Below are 24,443 nucleotides of genomic sequence, written 5' to 3'. Positions count from 1 at the left end.
TGAAATTCAAGATTCATGTACATATCCATGCATAACACTGGGCAGTTGAAATATGATTTCAGTCAGTAGTTTAGAATTAATAAGAAACTGACTGGGCTTTTTGAGAGGTATTGAGGACTAAGGGGAGGGGGGAGCATGATGGCCCCCCTTCTGATCTCGGCCACTTTTTGCGCGATCGCGCCAAAATCTGGCACGCGCATTCTTTATCACATAAACTACAAGCCAGTATATAAGAAAATTTCTGAAAATAATATTTTTTATCTATTATAAACAAAATATGCAAATTTATTCATGAAAAACACTGGGGTGTTGGCTCAGTTGGAAGAGCGTCCGTTTCACAACCGGGAGGTCAGGGGTTCATCATGGCCCCCTATCCTTTTAGGGTTAAAGAATCAAATATCCATGAAAAATAAATGAACATTTTGGACCACCTGAAAGTTAGACATTTCAATACTACATGTAGTGTATAACATTTACAGAAGACACCACTGGTGAAGGAATGTAATATATATTCAATTAATGAGGACTGATCATTATATTAAGAGTGATTATATTATTGTACAAAAGTAATATTTTCAAGAAAATGTGATTTCTGCCCTCCCCTCAAAATAATCAATTAATCACACAAATATTAAAGGAAAATATAAGATTGTGTTTCAATAACCCTTTTGATTATTGAAGTGTGTGGCTAAGAATTCTCATGCACCGTGCCATGTGAATGGAATCATGCTTGTTTCGTTATGTTGATTCTTGAGCACAGATATCAAATTCATTTCCAATGCATTCCTACAACCCAACCCCGCCCCTCAATAAAACAGTAAATATAGCATATATGCAGCTCTTGCTGGAATATTCCACTGTGAGTAAAAAAGTGCATTTATCATACCGCTGAGTGGACAAGCCCGATGAATTGGGGCATTATCATTGTGTATTAAAGACATATAAAAGTGAAATATTATCATTGGTATTATAATCACACTTTCAAACCGGCATGACACCTACACTTATCATACAAACACAGCTTTGGAACCACAGAGATAAACAAGTATTCAATATCATTTTCTGTACAAAGTGTAAACAAGCATCCTATTTTGAACAGCTGGTAAAACATTAGAGTTATTGATATAACTGTAATGAAATTGACAATAAAAGTGATAATGATGGTTTAATTTACAACACATTTTCTTTTGCCTTTTTGCTTCATGTATCTTGATTACGTTTATAAATAAACAAAGTTATGAGATGCAGATATATGTATTTTCTATCAAAGGAGTATTTCAATGTGTCATTAGCATATGAAAATGTGTTAGCATACAAGGGTAGCATTAAAAAAACTGTGATACCTATGAAAAGACACAGATTGTTTTTGATATTTTCAATAATTCCATGATATTCAACTTTTCAAGAAGTCATGGTTATAATTAACCTCCATAGCTTACCTTCTTGCAGTACTTCTGCTTTTGACAAGGGAACCATGTAATCTTTGACTGGTACTTGCTCAACTGTAACACAATAATACACAGGAGGACAGAGAGAGGAAAGAAGAAGAAAGAAAATAAGGGGAGAAAAAATATACAGGCATTCTAATAAATCACAAAAATATCAACATACACATAGTAAAATAGAATACCACAGCATGACAGAGCTATGATTGAAAAGCTACCAGCATAGGAAATACATGATGGTGACGGGCGCTTTTTGCCCTCATGACAGCCCAAATAGCCCCTAAAATTCCCTCAAAAGGCATGCTTTGGGCAAGCATTCTTTCTAGAATCACCCCCAAGATCTGTCACAAAAAATATTCAAGATTGATAAAAATCAATATTCTATTAAACTATGGCAGAATACTAGTCCAACCTCTCTTATCCGGCCTCCCCTTATTCGGATCTCACTATTATCCGGATGTACACTTGCCAATATATATTTTTTTTCAATCTAGTACATGGGGAAATGAGATTTTGAATCTAAAATCAAAATTCCTACGCAAACCTGCTTTGATTACATACATTTTCCAATATAGTCTACCTACAACCACATTATCTTTTTATGAAAATAACTTACCCAAATCACAGAAAGAACATAGACAGAATAATTTCCCAGTAAATCAGGGCACAGCACAACCATTTCATCAAGTTATTTTTTTTGCAGGGCCATAACAACACATGTCTCGCTAGTTAGCGCTAGCGCTATGCTAGGCATCCATACGGACAGCTCCATCCATCATGTTTCAGCCTACAGTCCAACAATGGCTGACTTTGCGAAGCTGCGATGCCCGGCATTATTATCCAATTTTTTAACTTAGTTTCATCGAGTCATTCACTTTCTTTCGAGGTATGCTCAATGTATTCCTCAATCATTTCAGCAGGTAATTATCCAAGGGTTTTGGCAACCAATCGATTTTGTTTCCGTAAAAAAACGCCTAATTTGCACTTACACTGAAGTGAATACTGTCTGTACGCCCACTACAATACTACGTGTATGGGGAGGTGCAGCTGCGTGTATTTAATATTGGGTCTCCCAGATCCGGATAGATCCCTTATCCGGATTGGTGCTGGTCCCAACGTGTCCAGATAAGAGAGGTCGGACTGTAATCATATTTGCTTTTACTGCATAATTGCTTGTTACCCTTAAAAAGTAGCCCTTAAAATGAACGAAATAGCCCAAAAAATTCCACAAGCCTCCAATGTGGAAAAAAGATAGCCCCTAAAAATTAAAATTATTTCCAACCCTAAAAGCTACGTATCTTTACCACAAGCACTTTCTGTAATTGTGTAATTTAAAGTAACTAGAAACACTGTCCCAATTTTACTCCATATACAACCTGTGTTACAATCAGACTCCCAACGAGATAAATTCACTCCTGATCTTTCACCCACAGTTATCTGGAAAGTGTCTGCATATTTTTATTTTCTTCCTGTTTGTTTTCAGATCCATATGAACAATATTTAATAAAAAAGCATCAAAGTTCTGGAATTTTAAGATAAGGTCTTTGTAATGTTAGCCGATTTGTTTTTAACTTGCATACAACCTTGAGTATCTCAAAGTACATTTGTAAATATCTTTATTCCCTGATTTAATTAAAATCTCATAAATAGCTCTTTAAGTATATCTTCTCAGCTTCTCTATTGAAACCTGACCAAATAAAGAACAGGATATGCTTTGACTATAAAGTTTGAAACCAATGATCCACTTTCCAAGAGATTCTATAGAAATATAACTATTGTTATATTGTAGATTATGAAAGGATAATCCCCAAAGGTATTCTTGCACGTCATTCTTTAATCCTCTTGATGTCTGGCATGATAAGACACTAATAACCTAACAGATTACAATCTGTGTTTGACTTTATAATGCTTCTTTTAACCAGTTAATTCTTTTGGGGCATGGACATTGTTACCTTTTTTATTGGAAAGTCAAAAAGGGGCCTAAGCTTTCGATCCTAGCAGAATCTTCGTCGGAGGCAAAATGACAAACATATAAAGTGGAACAACCATAATATAGACCACAAACAAGCTACAGCAACACTAGAAACAAGGAGACAAAAGGGGCATTAGTGAGTAGAGAAGACCAATCAGGTTAGTGAAGGGGTAAGCTAAGTCTAATTATTTTTGTTTATTTTTTTCATATCTAATGCAGAAGATTTTCATTTCAGAAAACTTTTGACGTTAGGTTTACTTCAAGTTAGGGCTGCTATCGATAACGTCTTTATCGCTAGTCTTGTTGATAATCGCTTGTTTTTTGCCACTTAGCGATATCTATAACCTTTCTCTCGTTGTCAATAATACCCGCTATTATGTAGGGACACAGTGATTGATTTTCTGCAATTTCACAGAAACGGCCTTTTGAAAGTGACTTTCAAACGGAAAATCACGGAAAACATATGTTTCCTCAAAGTACTGCACAGAACAGCAACAGAAATTACTCCAAAATCTCAACAAAATAGGAATACTTACAAGCCACAAAACACAATCTCATCCCCAATTCGCTATAATCATGACAATCCAAACATTGTGACTGCACTCGACTCCATTCGATAAAATCAAAAACATTAAAAGCGCAAGCTCAATTTTAGCGAAGTACCAACTAACGTAGAAGGCAGCACAGGGCCGTGTGTTGCTGCCCTCTACGTTAGAAGATGTACAGCACGATATCAAAATGACGGATAGGCGAAAGACGTTGACTGCTCAGAACAATGTCCAAAAAACCCTAAAATTATCAATAAAACTTCATCCAACCCTGAAATAATGCTAATAACATGAAAGGTGAGGATGTATTTTTGCTACATATTTTTGTTAAAAGATATTATGTAATCATTTACATCCAATGAATGCGGATTTTAAAGCATTACTGGCAATGGCAGATACAAATTTTTACCAACGCGAGTATGTGACATCGCTGTAATGCATACAAAATGCGTATTGTTTATGTTCTTTTGTCGATAGTCATCGATATCAGTAAGATATTTTTAGCGATATATCGATAGAGAATTTTCCTAACGATAACAGCCCTAATTCAAGTATATTTTTATCAAAACATACATTATATCAATGGTGACTGTAATGTGGAAATCCTGTTTGTAAGAAGTTAAATTTGCTTTCCAAGAATTTTAGTAGCTAGCTTCTCTCATGCACAATTGCCCAAGATAATGTGTAAGTTACACACGATTTACACACAGTTTATTTGTGATCTTTTCTTGTCTTGCGATAAATGAGTGACTCCATTCTTTTTCCATCGGAGTGAATTCTCTTAAAATCTCATCTGATTTTGTAAATGTTACACTTAGAAACAAGAAATTTAAATCTTTTCGTGCTGAATTGATTTTAAAGGGATAAATAATAAGTAATGTTCTTTTGATAATTTCACTGGTTATCTCAAAAGTTGCACGAGACTTAAAAGTAGAAAGTCAGAGAGCCGACGCGGTCAAAAAATTTTGCACGGCGGATTTACATGAAAAATATCGAGGGGGGGCTGCATCAGCCCCCCAGTCTTATTAGGGTTAAGCTTTGAACTTAAAGGTACACTGTACAAAGGTGAAGGACAAAGCTAATTATTAATTGTCGGAATGTGCAATTTTGCAATATCCGAGTGCAAAAGGTTAACTGTCATTCATTGGATTTCAACTTTAGCTGATGGCATTACAATGAGTCACCAGTCATGTGCATACACTTGTCGTAAGGCCACCTCACACCTTACGACCCGACTGGTCTACGACTGGTCTGCAACTGAGTGAGGGGAGATGAATCGCAAGGTAGTCATACATGTAAGCCTCGACACTATGTTCTATGTTCGATCATAGAGCTGATTTTTACAATCGATCAAATACAATATCCAATGCAATCAATCGAAGAAATTAGCCCCATGATCAATTGCTATGCTTTATGAAGTAGCTCTTACGTCTTGTTTACTTAAAGCTCAAGGCATGTCACATTGTTCCGTGCAAACCTTGCGGGTGAATTGCGGGCAATCATTCGTAACAAAGTTCTCGGCATGTTCAAAGCCTTTCTGCATGAAAAATCAGACTTGCATGCACATCTGAGGGCAAATCATACTTGCCAACTTTAGAAAAAAAAAAAGAGGAATCAATTTTTCAGAGTAACGAGCGTGTGACGTGAAATGGGGGTTTCCTTCACTTTTGAAGTGCCTTTTACCTGTCCACAAAGAAGAAAAAATCCTATAATTTTGTCCCAGTGTAATGAAGCATGAAACAGGAAAATCAACAGGATTCATTTCATGAAATTGTACCAAATCTTGAGACTTCAAAAACATGTATTTCCATTACAATATTGTACTGTACTGTGGATATATCCTGAATGAAAATTTGGATGAGATTAATAGAGGGCTGATTTAATGAAAGACTTACATCTATTCTTTGTCTGAGCCCTTCAAACCTGCTGTAGTAGCACTCTTTGCTTTTGCCAAAAGTTCCTGTGAATATTTCACAGAGTAGCAAGGAGTTCCATGAGACAGAGAAGTCAGTATGGCAAAGTTGACAGTAAAGTCAGTAGGCAAAATACTCTCCATTACCCAACCGTGAAATAACTGGACATTTCTCAGAATACTCCTTGTATTTCTGATCAATTTTGGGTTTGCTCATTTTGACTTTATTTCACGAAAACAGACCAACAGTCTAAATGCACATGTTACTTACACATGAACTTGCAATTGCAAATGCACCGGTACGGTACTCACTCACTGTCACTTAATCCCGGCCTGGGTTAACTGTCACTGTGTTGTACAGCCCACAGCACTGTCTGTATAACGATCGGAATCACAGTCACATTCACAATCCAAACGATGCATTGGCGACGGTATCCACTTTCCACACACTAAATTTGTAATTTTGGCTATAAAATTCCACGGAAAAACTATATCCTTTGGCCATTAGCATTAGTCCAACGATCGTTGAGCTGGATCTTACGTTTGCACACGTATTATGCACTTGTAATAATAAGTGTAACTAATATAATGCATGCAGCGTGGTATACTCGCGACGTCGCAGCATGCATTGTATTTGCACGTGTTGTCGCTCTAGCTGTGTTTGCACGCGATTCTGCAATGTGTGCGCCATGTAAGATAGGCAAAGTGAAAAACTACGTACAAGAGTGTGTTCAGTTGGTGGAAAAATAATGCTATTTGGGATATCGCGATATCCAGGTGTCCGCAAGCTTCAGTTTGGTCTAACCTTCGCTCCAGCTGTTTTTTCAATATTATCAATTATAAAAATTAATGAAAATCGGATGCGGAATTGGCAATAAAAAATCGGGATGCTTGGCAAGTATGGCAAATGCGTGTGAGATACTGTCACTGCGGGCGACCTGCGGGTAGCAAAAAGGGTCATCTGCAAGTCGCACGCGGGGCTTTCACGGAATGATGTGACAGGGCCTTTAGCGATTGATCGCGGAGCTGATTTTTACGATTGATCATACATAATCATCACTGCGATTAATCATAGAAATCAGCCTCATGATCAATTGCTAAGCTTTATGAAGTAGATCCTAGGTCTAATTTACTTACCAGCTGCACGGTAGAGTACCTTGGGTTCAAAGAAGACACACGGGTTGGGATCTCGTATACAGGATAATAATAGACCCTTGGCTTGGATGGGACTACGTGGAACTACAACCTGAATAAAAGTATTATACAGAGAGATAGAAAGATAGCATAAGGGAGAGAGAGATGAATATGGAACAGGAGGTAAGGGAAAGAGAAGAGATAAAAGTGAGTGAAAGGACCAAACGGAATCAAATTTACAGGAGTGAAAGATAGAAAAATTGAGAAAAAGAAGTGAAAGAGAGAGAGAACAATACAGTATACAGGAGAGAGAAGATACATGGTGAACTATATATTGAAGATTTGTTGATCGTAAAGCAAAGCTCTTAATAGTGAATGATTTTTTTTTCAAGAGAAAGGTGCTAACATCATCATGTGTTATCCTAACACCATAAAGTATAGGGAATAATTTTCCTGGTATTGCATCGCAATTTGCTCCACATTTTTGAAAGACTACTATGCATAAAATCTTTGGTATAGCATATTTTTACATAGGACTGTAGGACTGCTCTTCTCTTATGACCAAAAATGTTATTCAAATTTGTGAAGCAAAATAATTCCCTTAAGTACTATCTAAAGTTATGACACAGTTTACATAATCCCAATGCTGTGAAATGGGAGTCAAGACTGCACCCATAGAGATGTACATTATCATTACTTGGAAAAAGACCTTTCAACTATGGAGCATGAAGCGCTCATTACTTGGCAAGTATTCACTTAAAAATAATTCTGTGGGTGATTCTGTTCAAATTCATTTTATGGTTGTTACCACAGCAGGGGGGTGTTTCACAAAGATTAAGTATGACTTAATTCGCACTTAAATGACGACGCGTACATGATATGCAACGCGCGATCTTATTGATAGATACGCAGTAGTGCGCGTCCTCATGACACGATCTGAACAATGCGGACAAGCCTTTCATACCGTTCGCAACTCGGTATTTAAGTGCGACTCTAAGTCATACGTAATTCTTTGTGAAACACCCCCTGGTAACTATGTTTGAAATTTTAGGCGCAAATTCATGGCACAGAGAGCTAATTCAAAGACTTTTTACGCAATTAACAAATTCACCCTCAAAAACTCTGATTGGATGTGGATCAGAATATTGCAGCACGGCAATAAAATCTTCATTCATGAATTCAGAATTGGTCTGGATTGTTGTTTTATGAGCACAGTGAGGAAATAGTGCAGCTTATCGTGATGGTAAGAGTAAATGAAGTGCCTGTGTGTGGGAAAGAGGTCCTTTGACCGCAGAATAAGCTGCATTATTTGTGAATCCTGTTTATGATTTAAATGAGATTGGATTTGGATCGAGTTTGTATTGAGTCCTCCCAAGAGGACTAAAATATTCTGGTCCTCGACCTTTTATGAATTGAAATAAGCAACATCTGGGCCCGACTTACAAAGAGTTGCTAATGATTCGATCAACCACAACTATGGAAAGCCAGCAACTTCACCAAATAAAACAGATGTTTGTTCAAATTATTTTCAAGATATGGATATTCATACATTTATCTTTTTCTTGACAATTTAGCATGCTCCTCTTTGTTAACAAAGGATAACGTTCAAAATTCTTTTATAAAATATTATGACATTGATGGATTTCCATATAGTTGAGGTTGATCAGACCAATCCCAACCGTTTTAAAGATGGGACCAGGGACCCGTCTTACAAAGAGTTGCAATTGATCCCATCAACCACAACTATGGAAAGCCAGCAACACCAACATCTATAATGTATGATTGTTCAAAATATTTTCTACCTATGATGTATATTCATTGTTTTCTTGAAATTTCAGTGTGCTTCTCTTTGTTTACAAAGGATAATGTTCAAATTTTGTGTAGAAAATGTTATAACAATGATGGATTTCCATAGAATTGAGGATGATTGGACCAATCACAGCCCTTTGTAAGATGGGAACCAAAGCCCCGTCTTAACAAAGAGTTACGATTGATCTGATCAACCTCAAGTATACTATATGGAAATCCATCAGTGTCATAATTTTTTTCATTAGGAAATTTCTGCAATGTCCTTTGAAAACACAGAAGCATACTGAATTGTCAAGAAAACAATGAATGTATGAATATACATCATTTCTAGAAAACATTTTGAACAAACATGTATTTAGATGTTGACATTGCTGGGTTTCCATAGTTGTGGCTGATTGGATCAATCGTAACTCTTTGTAAGACGGGCCCCTGATTTGTATTCATGAAAGGAGTATCAGTAGCAAAGTCCATGCTTACTTTGATTCCTGGAATATGTGCAAAGAAGGCTTCTGGACTCTGTGAGTGATAGAGGGCGCCGTGACCAACCGCTCCCCATGGCGCTCGGATGGTGAGAGCACCGACGTCAAACATATTGCCTGACCTATACCGGAACTTTGCAGCTTCATTAACAATCTGAAAAAAAATGTCAATGAGTTTGGAAAGTATTAGGAAAGTTTGTTTTGGCAAAAAGAAGCTGCTGAAAACTGCTCATCTAATAAAAGAGAGCCAATGGAGTAAATTAGAAAGTCAAAAGGGGCCTAAGCTTTCGATCCTAGCAGAATCTTCGTCGGAGGCAAAATGAAAGTTTGTTTTAACGAACAAAGTATAAGTGGAAGTTGAGTTCTGGTGTTGCAAACACTGACATCAACTCTATATTGCCTGGGGTGGTATTCTGAGGTAATTTTATCTCTGAGATGTCATTTTAAAGTTTTATCTGCGATAAACTTTATCTTGCTTATCTATAGATGATACGCGACAGAGTAGTGCCTGCGTAGACATATCCATCACAGATGATGTGCTTGCGCTCAGGTTTAATTTGAAGAAAAATTAAAATAAACTTAAAATAGGGTTTGGGTTATTTTCTCTACAGGATGTTCATTTCAGCAATATTGCAAATGGTAAAATGAAAATGAAGTAAATTTGTATAGCTACTGAAAGTAACACCTTAACATTATTACTGTAGAATTAGGAATTATTTCATGAGCTTTTTCTTGACTAATATTGTATTTGAAATGATGCTTGTAATGATGCAATATTGACATCGTAAAAAAAAAAGATGGGAATGTTGTCATTTGTTACAAAATAAATCTATGTGAATATGCGCTAGCGTATAGTGCAAGCGCATTTGAATTCAATAAATTGACGCAATCTCGCTTGTTTGCCACACCTCTTGGCGGAATGGATATTCATTGGTTGAATAAGATGAGAGAGCTATAAAACCGTGTTTCTCATTGGATATTGCTTCAAAATTAGGTGTGTGTTATAGATGTAAAAATAAAGATAAAATTGTTCTCAGAATACCAATTCAGAGAGATTTTAAGGGTATTTTATCTCACTGATTTTAACGGAGATAAAATATTTCATTTTATCTGAGATAAAATGGATCTCAGAATACCACCCATGACCTTCTTCAGAACCTTACTGCTTTTCTTACAATTTGAACAATGAATATTACAATGAAACTCTGTGCCGTTTTCATGAATCTTGTCTCAAAAGGAAACTACTGAATAATAGAAAGTTGATTGAATAAGAGCTAAATTGCCATTTGATTTCAGCATTTTTTCTTTTATAACAAGTCTTATGAAACAGGCCCCAGTAAGTGGTAACAAGCCAAATCCTACAAGAAGACAAGGGCCCATATTCTGAAGTCGGGTTTAACTCAGACCATGGACCTATAGACAGGTCCAGATTTGAGAAAAGTAAACTGTCTTAGGCAAATCGTGTTAATGCTGAATTGAGAAGTGTTTTAACATAATTTGAGGGCGCTGAGTCCAAATTTGCTGTTTGCCAACCTTGATTTTGATGTTAAAATCCTCAAATTGGCAAAAACAATATGGCCGCCATTCTACACCCATTTTTACTCTATTCTGACCCCCAAAACTTGTAACAAAAATGTTTGTCAACGGTTTTTGGTACTATTTGATCTCAGAAATAACATACTAAAAATCCATCAAAATCCGTATCCGGGAAAGTGGTTATTTTTAAGATGGCGTCTAAGATGGCAGCCATTAACTGAAAATTAATATAACCGGCACTTTTCTACCCTAGACACCTTTTTCGGTGCATACATGTATTCAATGGTGGAGAGCATAAAAGGAAAGAGTGAACATAAGCACTCCATGGTACCTGAAAGTCCAAGATTGCGCAAAAATGGCTGCCATGGCCTAAAAATTCATAATTCATCTATTACGTATTTTATTTGGGTTTTATTCATTGGTGATTTCAAGGGTCAAGAAGTAAACCGGAACAAGTTATAAGGACAGTCAACGGTCCACTATGTCCAAAAATCCAAGATGGCTTTCAAAATTGGAGTCTAAAATAGCTGTTGTTATCTAAAAACCCCCAAACCCGACATAGTTTGTTTAATATTTGCCTTGAGGATATGATGTTGGTGTCTAACCCATGGTTTAATGGGTCAAGAAATACGTTGGGACAAGTAACAAAGACAGTCTATGGTCCTCCATGTCCAAAAATCCTAGATGGCTGCAAAAATGGAGTATAAAATGTCTGTCGTTAATTACAAACCGACACAGTTTGTTTAATAACCGCCAGGAGAATATGATTTTTTAGTATAACGCATGGTTTAAAGGGTCAAGTATTAGATTGAGACAAGTTACAAGGACAGTAAGTGGTTCCAGTATGTCCAAAAATCCATAATGGCTTCCAAAACTGGAGTCTATATAAGCCGTTCTTACCGAAAAACTGACATAGTTTGTTTAATATCAGCCTGGGGTATATGATTTGGGTGTTCAACCCATGGTTTAAAGGGTCAAGTAATAAATTAGGACAAGTTACAAGGACAGTCAGAGGTCCAGCATGTCCAAGAATCCAAAAAGACTTCCAAAATTGGAGTCTAAAATGGCTATTGTTACCTAAAAACTGACATAGTTTGTTTAATATCCGCCTGGGGTACATGATTATGTTGTCTAACCCTTGGTTTAAATGGTCAAGTAATACATTAGGATAAGTTACAAGGGCAATCAATGGTCCTGTATGTCTAAAAATCCAAGATGGATTCCAATTAAGGACTCTAAAATTGTTGCTGGTACTTAAAAATTGACATAATCTATTTAGAATCCATCTGGGATATATGATGTTGGTGTCTACACTACGGTTTCAAGGGTTAAATAATACTTTTGGATTAGTTACAATGGTATGAAGCTGTCCATTTTGCCTATTATTCAAAGATGGCTTTCAAAGTGAGTCTAAAAAGACTTCCATCACCTAAACATAGTCATAATTAGGTGAACAAAATCTACAATATTGTGGTTTGAAGGCTAAAATAATAAATCGGGACAAATAAAAAGGATGGTCAGTTTCCTTTTCGTCGTAAAAAGTCCAATGCGACTTCTGAAATTGCGTAAAAAATGACTACTGTCCATTAATCATAAAACCATAGGATCGTCCTAAGCACAAAAATGACGTGTCTTGAAATACTTATCAGTGAATTATGGAAAATTTTTAGGTGAGAGTGTACCTTACTTTTTTAAAGTTAGTTTTTTTATGTTTACCTATTGTCGCACCACCGTCTAATTGTGTCACTAATTCTTGTAAAACATATTTTCATGAGTCTTAGAAACAGAGACGCCAAAATAGTGGCACTAGATGGGACACGAAGTATTGTCATTTTTGTAACAATGGTGGCCAACTTGAATGCAATTTTTGGAGCGTTCTTCATTTTTTTACAAGATGGACAACATTGTATCCCTGTAATTCGTCTTCACCTATATCATTCGACCCTTGAAATCATGAGAAAGACACAAACATGTTTCTAGGTAGATAGTATATGGACTTTGCAGCCAGATTTTTAAGAAATAGCAACTATTTTTTAAGCCATCATCATTTTTTTTGCAAAACTGCACCACTGATAAACCTTGAAATCTTTCCAATGTAATTTTTCTCTTTGGAACCATGATTTTATATATGTTTTATTTTATTCTCGGTAGACCCCAAAGTTATTTCTACCAGGTGGATATTCTATGAATTTGGACCATTTCAAAGTTGCAACGTCCATTATAGACGCCATTTTGGATGGTCATCTTGGATTCTCTGACACACTCACTGACCATCTTGTAAAAAACATTTTCTGTTTCATTATTTGCCTTGAAAGTTTTTGATGATTTTGATTTTGATTTTGAGGATTTACTTTATTTTTTTAGTTGACGGTACAACGACTGCCGTTGTGGACGCAATGTTGGATTTCCAGGTAACCTTGGCGACCTTTTGTAACTATAACCTGTGTCAATAGACTTTGTTTAATCTTGACATGCCTAAGTTTCATGAAATAGACATCTATACCCTAAAAGTTATGACATTTCAAAAACTTAATCTCGGTTAAGATTTCATGTCGACTTCGCCACCGCCGTCGGAAAAGCGACGTCCATGTTTTGCTTCTGCTATGCAGGCGAGGGAAAAATGGCGGACACGTTAAAGATACCACAATATGAATATGCCAGCATCGCCTCAAAATTATCAAACATTTGGCCATATTATTTATCAAATCAGCAGCTGTGAATCATGGCAGCCATCTTGGAATTAAAGATGGCTGACGAATCAGTCGGACACATTATGTTTGCAACCCTGGGTATCAAAAATAACGCATAGATCCCAATTTCTGAAATATAATCACCCATAAAAATCGTTTAATATGGGAAACTGCATTAAAAATGCCGCCATTTTGTTTTTTGCCGATTTGAGGATGAAAACGTCGGAATCAAGTTTGGCAAACAGCATTTTTGGATTCAGCACCCCTGAATTACCTTAAAACAATTGATAAATCAGCATTAACACAAAATGCCTAAAGCACTTTTTCTGAGCACATTTTTTCAATTCTGGACCTGACTACTATTACGAATGGACATTCAACGAATCCCCTCCTTTGACCCAAAGACCGTCGCCGCTAATCCTTTTATAAACAGAGCGCTGGCAGCTGACACCCATCAAGCCGGTCGTAAAACACGCTCTCACTGATGGACAGCGGAAATCAATTGTACGCTGCTCCTACCCATTGCGATGTTGTTCGTTCACTTTATCAAAAGCAACGCACAGCAGCGAACGTTAGCGCTATGAAAATGATAGCAGAAACAAGAAAACAGACGTGCATAAACGTATTTTTTACGTACATCGCTAACAACCGGAAATGAAATGCATTGACATCACCTTGCAGATCCGTATATCTACGGCAAAAAAGCAGTTGAAATTCGACGAAAAAATCTGCGGAAAAACGTTAAAATTTCATCTTTTTCGGACAGTATTGATGTCGATAGTAGCGCTTACCTTCGGTCAGAAGTTGATTTTCATTTGGGCATAAAATTCCACAGGATTGATGAAATTTAACGGGATTTTTTTTGATGGACAGACGACAATCGCACATTATAGACAGCCTAAAATAATGTACTGAAAACCGGATATGAATTGCGCATTGCATTCTAGGTAATGTAGGGACTTTCCCTATTGGCAATCGGGGCTACAACATGACCGTCTTTGGTCGAAAGAGGGCCAGTGATCGATCGGTGACGATCATCGGCCGAAAGGAGCTTGTGTAAACAATCGCCCCGGGCGGTCGTCGTAAAAACCGCGTAAAGAGAAAGTTAAGGGTTAGACAGCAATTTTGACAGCTGGAAACAGGTGGTGGTCATAAAATGCTCTCGTTGAATGTCCATTCGTAATAGGTCCATGCTCAGACCATGGTCTAACTCTGTGCTAAAATTATGGGAAGCCAAACGGTTCAAAATTTGTTTACAGTGAATGCTTCTCATGTTTACTGTGCTCTTTCCTAATTCTTTAATGGTGAAGACAACCGTCATACTCATCCTTCCCAGGCATTTAATAATGTTTTGGGAGTCAAATGAGCTGATACATTGAACCTCTACTGTTATAGATTTATGTAACAACTGGCTTTCCATAATTAAACCACAACTTAAAACCAGAGTTTAAATTAAACCCGACTTCAGAATACGGGCCAAGGTGATCAAGTTACTTTCAACAGAATAAGATAGATCAAAGAAAAAGAAAATTAACCTATGATGAAGATTTGATAAACACTGTGAATGCAATAATGCATTTGAATTACAGGTGATGATAATGGAACATTAAAAAAATATTTTGAATGAGTTCTAAATGTTACTTCAGAGGAGTTACTTGGTGGTCTGTTTGATCAATTACAACATTCATCATAACTTTCTTCTATTTGTAACCAGATTTTTATAGACCATTCATGGCAATCTCATTTGGAAAACGGTAGTTGTTAATCTTTAGAATCATCAAATTGTTTAGAAGTTTCCATGTCAATACTGAACAATAAATAAGACTTGAAAGTCCATGCTTCAGTCACATTTCTATGCTTCATTGCTTTTAACACTGAATAGATGTCAGGGGTTGAATTTGCCTGGCAGCTGTCAGTTGGATAAATTCACTTACTTGATCAAAGGCTGGGAAGATATAATCAGCAAACTGTATTTCAGCGATAGCGGTTGCTCCCACCGAGGCCATACCGATGCCAAAGCCGACGATCCCTTGTTCACAGAGTGGTGTGTTGAATACCCTGTCTTTACCTATTAGAATATAGAAATGGCAAATAAAAATAAATCCACATTCATTAATACAGGGTAAGAATATTGTTCCATAGGGTTTTCTGAACTTTCCACTTTCCTTATGTTTTCTGTTAAAATGCAAAAGCAGACATATCATATTTTATATGTTACTTGCAAAAATTGGCAGTTGCTGCAAATAAAAAGAATATGTTATACAAAGTGTATATATATATATATATATATATATATATATATATATATATATATTGATTTGAATTAGTGATTGGTCAAAAATCCACCAAGTGACCAGAGCTGAAAGGATCTCATTTGTTTAATTACAGGTTTTGACATCACCTCAGTAAATATCAGAGAATCAAACAGTTACATTCACTGATCTGAGGCGATCCACTGCTGTTATAATCGGGTAGCTCTCTTGAAGTACATGTACACAATTGTGTATAAGCATAGCTTGCATGATGTACATACTAGCTCTGTTTTCTATTAAAGGTAAAAGAAAGTAGTTGCATCAAACAATTATTTCATGAGAAAGTCTTTAAAATCAAGTTTAATTGCCATCATATTGTTAAAGATCTAGATCTGGTACATTTAAATAAACTTGACTTTGTGAAATTAGAAATCTTAGCTGAAAACCAATAATTCTGATGATTACTAACACAAAAAGGCATATGTGGTACAGTGTATTAATTCGCATGGAAAAATACCTGACACTTTATAAAATTCTGAGCTGATTTTGCTAATTTCTCAGCAATTACACAGTTTCTCCCAGAGCTATTTGGCACATATTTTTTATTCATACATGTACATACTAACACTTGGGTGGTCATTTTATTGGATTCTGTTCTAACTCATTTTTTGAGATCGTTACCAAACCTGGCATTTATTTTAAATGCATGAAAATGCATCACAGCTACAGCAAGCAGTGCAAGTTAAAGGGAGAGCTAAATGACCCACACTTGTGCGGTCTCTCATCGGCTCATGTGAGGTGGTACTATTAAAGCTGCTGGTTTGTATATCATTGAATGCTATCCAGACTGTGGTGGCGTATCTACATAGACTGCATAATGTAATAGATTTACATGGTCTATCTATTTAATACATGTACATAACATTTCTTCTCCCCTCAAAAGCTATAATTTACCCTCCAGACTATATTTCCCTCAACGCTATGCACTTCAAGCAAAATATAATCTCTATGGAAAAATAAATATAACTTCATTGGGGAAACAGAATGTTGTATTCAACCTCTTAGTAGGCAATAATATTTAACCCAAGGCTCGACATTAGCGGTTGCCCGGTGGCCCGGGGCCACCAAAAATTCACCTCGGGCAACCATTATTGATAAAATGTTAAGTTTTGGTGGCCCGAATCGGGCAACCAATAATTTTCAAAGTAGCGCAATTTTTCTCCCAATTTTGCACGCATTTATCAACTTTCTACAGCTCAAATTGCAAGCCAGTTCGTCACATGTGCGCCTTTTTTGTTGATCTACACACAAATACACACACACACATTTTGCATATTAGGCCTACAGCTATAGCATACAGTAGCTATTATCCAGCCAGCTGCGCCGGCCGGCTGGCGTGAGCTTTGCATGAAGCCACTGCATACAGCTGTGCTCTAGATCTAGCTCAGCCTATTCAGACTCAGGGAGCTGCGATAAAAAATGTTGCTGCTGAGAAGTCTTCCACAGAACTTTGAAAATCTAAGTCAAAGTCACCTTTTACACCAATGAAATTAAATTCTACAGTCTATATTACGAAAATCTGGTGTACCCTGATTATTTGCAAGTATTAAGAAGAGGAATTATGACCTCTCTTTTGACTCAAAAAGACCGATTTCCACATGAATTAATGCACATAAAAACACATAGGCAAGTACATCACAGTCCCACGTGTGCATTTGTATGTATGTTGATACTTGGTTTCTTTCGAAGCTGTGTATTTTCTAGCCTTAAACAAACAGACAGTTTCTTTCTTTCTTGTTTATAAATGACTTCTTAAACCACTCTTGAGAAAGTAAATACTTTGGGAAGGCATTTCATTGATATGAAATGTGATTTTTTTTCCCAACATTTTGGCAAATATAGGGAAGGACTTTTCTCACACTTTTTTTCCAATATAGTTTTTGCCGTTTTCTTTTTTTTTCTTTCATTTTTTTTGACAGTGGTTAAACCATTTATACCCCTTCCCATTGAATATGCCTGATTAAAAAATATGTTTCTACTGAAAATAAAATAATACAAACTAAAGGATATAAAAATAGAAATGTGCCATTCCCAAAAGGTAAGTGAAAATTATATGCTTGGCTTTTAATTATATTCCAGTCAGAATAGACTGTTGCCACAGCTGTTAAAAATATATGTAATGGCTTCTTAATTTTCCCCTTTTCCCCATTTTTATATTAACTTTGTTTTATTAATTTTTCTTTAATTTTCTTTTCTTTTTTCTCTCTAATTTTTTTCTTTTCTTTTTTTCTTTTTTTCCCTGTTCTTTGTTTTTTTCTTTCTTCATTTTCTTTCTTTTGTTTTATTTCACTAATTCCTTTTATTATTTTTGTTTTCTTTTTGTTATATACTTTTTGAAAATAATTTTCGTTTGTTTCTCCCTTTTATGCATTGTTCTAATTTTGCAGCATATCTTTCTGTGATTTTCTCCTTCTATATGCTGCAAAAGAGAAAACAGAAATAAACTGGATTTGGGGCATGCATAATCTAGGTTTTAGGATTCAAAGAGGAAGGAAGGAAAAACCATTGTTTTGTACATCTATCTGAGTTTGCTATGCACTATTTATTTACTTTACCATTATCTCTATACAGAGATTGTAAAAAAAGTCCACACAACCTGCGAACAATACAATTCATTTATTCACTTTCAATCATTTCATTTTTACAACGATAGAAACAATTATCAATTAGCAAAGTAAAATAACAGCAAACAAGGTTTACATACAAGATGTATAAAGTGAAAGGAACTTAGTGGTAGTGGCTGCAGAATTAATATTTCAGAAGTTTGTTTTATTAATTTTTAATGTTTTTCTTTATATTTTTCGGGCCACCAAACTTTAATATCGGGCCACCAAAAAAAATTATTTGATGGTTTTGGTGGCCCGAACGGGCCACCACCAAAAAAAGTTAATGTGGAGCCTTGTTTAACCTCTTGGGAAATAATATCTATATAATATCTACAAATCTCAATCAATACTATTATAACATCCTTTGAACACTGGCCTATGATACTCACCATGTTTATCTGCCAACCCAACAGTACATCTGAAAACACCACCAAAAGCAACATCTTCACCAAATACAACTGGATAAACAGAACAGAAATTTGCAATTCATGTGTCAAGTGAAGCTCATTTCTCTCTCTACACAATCTTTAATACATAAGTATTCTTCTTGAATACTAAATATTTGCACAAACATTAAAAGCATGTCTAACTATTTTTTTTCATAGAAAATGACTGACATTGTGAAAATTAAGAGGACGATTTATAGTAAGGTGCCATTCAAAGGCATTGGCTACTAAAAATTAGTGCTTGAATATCTGATGAAATCAAAAAGCATATCAGCTAACAGTTCGTGAAAGATTTTTGAAAGACAGTCTTGAATATCAGCTGTAGTATTTCATGTAACTAGTTAAAGGAGAATGAAACCTTTGGAACAAGACAGCGTGTGTAAAAACAGAAAAATCAAAGAAACAGATCAACAAAAGTTTGAGAAAAATCGGACAAATAATAAGAAAGTTATGAGAATTTGAATATTGCGATCACTAATGCTATGGAGATCCTCAAATTGGCAATGCGGCACTATGTATGATGTCACTTGTGAACAACTCTCCCCATTACCTTAGTATATATTTCACTTAACCCTCAATCTCCCGGGGTATTTTGATTCTTGTCATTCCCGGGGGGGGGGGGGGGGGGGGGGGCCATTATGGCCCCCCTTAAGATCTCAGCCGTGGATTGCGCGATCACAACGAAAATTTGCATAATGGTAGAGAATGACGTAATCTACGCTGTTGCATTGGTAAATTTCACTTAATTCATATATTTTTATTTTATATGAATTAATTATGAAATCATACTTTTTGCTCTGATTCACTAAATAAAGCTCCTAGAATGCTATTTTTGGGGTGAAAATATTTTTTATAGCATTCTTAACAATTGTGAATGAAAAAAATTCTGGTACCAAGACCGATTTCTTATGTATTTTATTGTTTTTTTAATTTCTTATGTATTTCCTTGTTTTTTTACTTTTTGTTTTTTTATTGTTTTTTCGATGGAAATCGTTCCAGACTTAATTCTGATCATAAACAAGGCAAAATTAATTAAGTTTAATCAGTAAAAGTAGAAATAATGATACATTTATGAATTTTGGCCAAATACACAATTTGCATTGGATTTGTACATGAAATCACATTTATGAGCAATTTTGGGTCTGACATGCACTTACATAATGTTGCGTAATGTCGTAATCGCGTACCCGGGCGTCACAAATTTGGTCTCAAAATTTGCGCGAGACTTGAAAGTAAAAAGTCAGTGAGCTGCGAGGTCAAAAAATTTTGCACAGCAGATATATCGCGAAAATTGTCAAGGGGGGGGGGGGCCATTATGGCCCCCCCCCGGGAGAATTAGGGTTAAATTGCCTCTTTTATCACATCTATCAGTAGATCATGTGTTCTTTCTATAGGAGGGCATGTAATACAGATTTTTAAAGAATACATCATTGATAAAGAGTTTGTATCACCATAAGAAAAAGCAAAAAGAGACATTTTGAGGGTATTTTATAGTCCATCAAAGGGAAAGTTGTTCACATGTGACATCACACATCCGTGTCGCATTACCAATATGAGGATCTCCATAGCATTAGTGATTGCAATATTCAAATGCTCATAACTTTCTCATTATTAGTCCGATTTTTCTCAAACTTTCTTTGTTCTTATTCTTTGATTTGTCTGTTTCCACACAAGCCTACTTTTCCGAAGGTTTCATTCCCCTTTAACTACTCTTTGAAGGAATGCTGAGATCGTGTAATATTTTAGAAAATATATGAAAGCAAAATCTCTTTTTTACAAAGGCCGGAAAATGTATAAAAGCAATAATGTACACATAGGTACAGATTAATTGAGGGGGAGATGAGGAAGAAGGGAAAGGGGGGGGGGTGGCAAAATGAAGAGAGAAGGTGAATTAAAATATAAACTCACCTGCAGTAGGGTCTGTTGTCAAGGCTACATCCATAGCATTATTGAGAGCCTGAAATAGATTCATCTTTGTGGTTTCCCCTGCAGTTAAAAGAGAATAAACAGACATAAAGGAATAAGAAGTGACTGCAAACCACAAAGGCAAGAGAAAGCATTCTCAAAGGCATATGGTTGTTTCTCCACAATGAAAATGTAATATACTGTCTTACTGGTAGTTTCCACATTTTTGTCACTCTAAATCTTGCATTGTAAAATGATTGAATGAATGAAATAGGAAATGATGTCTGTCAAGATTATTCTATGAATTGAAATATACTTTTGAAAACATTTGTATTCTTTGAATGTTGTATTGTAATATTTGTACGATGCTTTCTAATTTGTGTTGTATAAATGTAACATGAGAAGTAACAGCAACATTTCAAGCAGCAAAATTGTGTTTAAACAGGAAGTTAACCCTGATGAAAAGTTAGTTGCAAACATACCAAAAAAATATTCTTAAAAATTAGAGATTTGAAAAAAATCCAACATAGATTAAGAAAAATATTAGAATTTCGAGTTTTTAATTTGTGACAACACATAAGAGCAGCTGTCCCATTTGTTATGACATATAAAATGCATTTATGGTTCATGACTAAAAACTTGTTTCTTCCTAGAGTGAGTGTAAAATGATTGGTCTGTTTTCTTTTCTGAGGGTACATTATAAACAATTTTCATTTTTTTTTTAGAAAATGACACTTGATTTGATTTTTTTTACTTCATGATACATGGGAAGCTGCTCACATACATGATGTCAGTCATGTCATTAATAAAAAAAGTAATATTGTACTACTTCTTTGATAGATTTTCCTCAAACCTTCACTGATATTTTTTTCTCATTTTCCTGCCATTTTTACAATATATTTTTGATCAGGGCAAACTTCCCCTCTGACTACATGAACTTAAACTCACAGAATTGTTGCCACTTGTCCACGGGAGTAAATTTTTTCAGCACGTGAATGCTTCCCGCCTTCAAGGACACTTTTTCTTCACAATTCGTCCGCACAAATTTCTCAAACACATTGTCATATCTGCAGAACCTTCGAAAGTTTTTGTACATTTGTAGAAAAAAAAATAAAATGAAATTACGAATGACTCATGCAAGCATCCGAAATGTGCAAAGCTCACGGAAATAGTAGCTTGCGATTCATGGCCATTCAATACTTTTATTTTGTTCACATATCTTTGTGTATGTTGGTCACAGACCGGCTACAGTTTAATAACAATGATACACACAACATTCGCACAAACTTTAACTTTCAATTTCCTGAGAAATTTGTGCAAGCGCTGCTAATACAGTTTTGTACCAGCTGACTTTGACTATCGTAAAGTTCCCCACCAGTAACTGTTTGCTAAAGTCATAGCAAGTCTCTCAATCACATTTCAAAGTCAATATGCCCACCGCTTTTCTAAATCGTTCAAATTCTCAGTCAGACATCACTTCGCCGTAATTTTGATACGCATGGACTGAATATAGCAAACAAAATCAGGCAAACAGGCGGCGAAAAAATAGGTGAGCTGCCACAGGCAGATCTTTTGGTCGCTTACTTCTGTCTATATTAAAACTACGACAAAGCCAAGCATGACAAGAGAAGCGATGACAAGAGAAGCGATGACCAATGTCCGATTCTGAATGAGAATTCACCAAGCAATGATATCGAGATTGAGCCAAAGCAAATTCATCTTTTCCCGCTTGGGATGTTCCGAAGAGCAGTGGCAGGCATACATTTCTGATGACCTTGAATTGAATTGTGATTGAGAGACTTGCTATGACATTGGCGCTAATGCAGTTTTACACCGCCCGACCAGGCGATGTTAGGAAACTAATTTCTCCTCAATTTTTTCAGAATTTTTTGCCAGATATCTATCAGACGTTTAGATCTAATCGATCCTCTACATGAATTTCACTTCAGCCACATCACACCCATGGGTGCATTACTGCTGCCGTGTACAGGAAAATTGCAACAAAATCCTGCAAATTTTATGAGAGGATTAACAGAATCAAGTCCTACAAAACTTACCGAACGATGTGAAGTCAATTCCCCCTAATATGATGATTATCCCTCAAATAGCGTCATTTAAGCATTGATTTTTCTTCTTGTTGACAAAATACGGAGCGAGCTTGCGATTTCCCAAATTTTTTGTCTAATAAGCTAAAGAGGGTGCGTGAATTTATCTTCATATCAAAGACACTACAAGGGAAAACTAGGCACAAAACCTATTTTACACGTAAATCGATGCAAAGCATTACACGAAGTCGGCAAAGTGTTCAATCTTTTTACTGTAAAAACTTTGGTGGAACGTGTATTGACAAACGAACGGTAGCACTGCAGGCTTCGCTCAAGATACGTAGAATTTTCTATTTTATTGTTTAATTTGTCATCACTTTGAATGTTTTCCAAAAAGTATTGTCGTCAGCAAAAATAATATAAAAGGTACGTTTTTTAAGTTATTGCATTTATTGGTGTATATTTTATCAAACAATCATGGGAATTGTGCATACAATGAATCAAGAATCTAGTTTGAAAAATACTGACAAGCTGAATTAAGGTTGTGAACTGTATTAGCGCCACCAACGACCTTCCTTTTATTTCCGTGGAAAAGACATGCGAAGCAACCGAGGTAAGCTATTTTGCTCTTTTTTATATGCTTTTTACATAAAAAATATTTGTAAAATTGAAAATGAAACGCTTTTCACCAGAATAAGCCCTGGTGAGTAGCGGAATGAGTTTCGGCTAACATTATTCGCGTTACGAAGCGATGTTAACCAACAACTCTAAAATCCATTGCGTAAACACGTTCGTAGTGCGAGGTTAGTATAGTATACTAACCTCGCAATACGTGTGAGTGGCCACATCAGGCATCGGGAATGGCTGTATTTCGGCTTCAATCTCATCCTTCAAATTCTCACACAGACATCGCCGTAGCTTTGATTTTGATATTGACTGAAATTAGTGACCAAAATCTTGCAAAAGCATGGCCTGGGTGAGCTGCTGCGCACCCAAGGGTTCATTACATGCCGCCACGCACAGAAAAATCAAGCCATAGAAGTCGTATGTTGTGGAAACCAGAAGTGGGATCCCAGCACGCGCGACCCACTACTTAGAAATCAACTGCCAAACGCGGTTCATGGAGCGAGGTTAGTATACTAATACTAACCTCGCAATACGTGTGAGTGCTGCTGCGGGCAGATACTAATATTAGGGATGCCACTCGCGCGCCGAGAAATTCCTGCCAATGCCGATGGTTATCTTCACAAATTCTTGGCAGGAATGATTAAATTTATTCCAACAATGCAAAAAAAGTATACATATAACAACAAAAACAATAGTACTCACATTAACCTGACGAAAAACTCTTTCAAGTTCTTATATTTTCATACCCATTGCTGACACATAACTCAACTACGACTTCGATGAAATCCTAGCATAATGATCAGCTGATTCCCATTGATCAAAATTTATGGACCGAAGAATTTGATCTTAAGCGGGGGGGGGGGGGGGGGGGGGGGGGGGATCGGGATGTGAAGAGTATTTTGAAACTCTATTAGAGAAGTGATCTTATTGCCCAATTTCATTTTTTTAACCCCCATGTCAAAGAGGAACATTCTGAG

The 24,443-nt window shown here is 36.1% G+C and overlaps 1 protein-coding gene across 2 annotated transcripts in view; it reads right to left on the bottom strand.

The window, feature by feature from the left end:
- LOC129259608 (2-oxoisovalerate dehydrogenase subunit beta, mitochondrial-like) overlaps positions 1-24,443 on the bottom strand; it is a 46,955-nt gene that overhangs the window by 20,146 nt on the left and 2,366 nt on the right. For both annotated transcript variants that reach the window (XR_010293341.1, XM_064098308.1), the window contains exons 2-7: positions 20,798-20,875; positions 18,833-18,901; positions 15,460-15,593; positions 9,298-9,453; positions 7,015-7,123; positions 1,440-1,502 (exon numbers count right to left, since the gene is read on the bottom strand). Coding sequence is in view for 1 of the 2 variants with exons in the window: in XM_064098308.1 (XP_063954378.1) it covers positions 1,440-1,502; positions 7,015-7,123; positions 9,298-9,453; positions 15,460-15,593; positions 18,833-18,901; positions 20,798-20,875 (609 nt within the window). In the remaining variant the exon portion in view is untranslated. The remainder of the gene's footprint in view (positions 1-1,439; positions 1,503-7,014; positions 7,124-9,297; positions 9,454-15,459; positions 15,594-18,832; positions 18,902-20,797; positions 20,876-24,443) is intronic.

Source organism: Lytechinus pictus, chromosome 4 (genome assembly GCF_037042905.1).
Source record: "Lytechinus pictus isolate F3 Inbred chromosome 4, Lp3.0, whole genome shotgun sequence".
Lineage (NCBI taxonomy): Eukaryota > Metazoa > Echinodermata > Echinoidea > Temnopleuroida > Toxopneustidae > Lytechinus > Lytechinus pictus.
The sequence above is the reverse complement of the archived record's forward strand: the minus strand, read 5'-3'. Positions and strand labels throughout refer to the sequence as shown.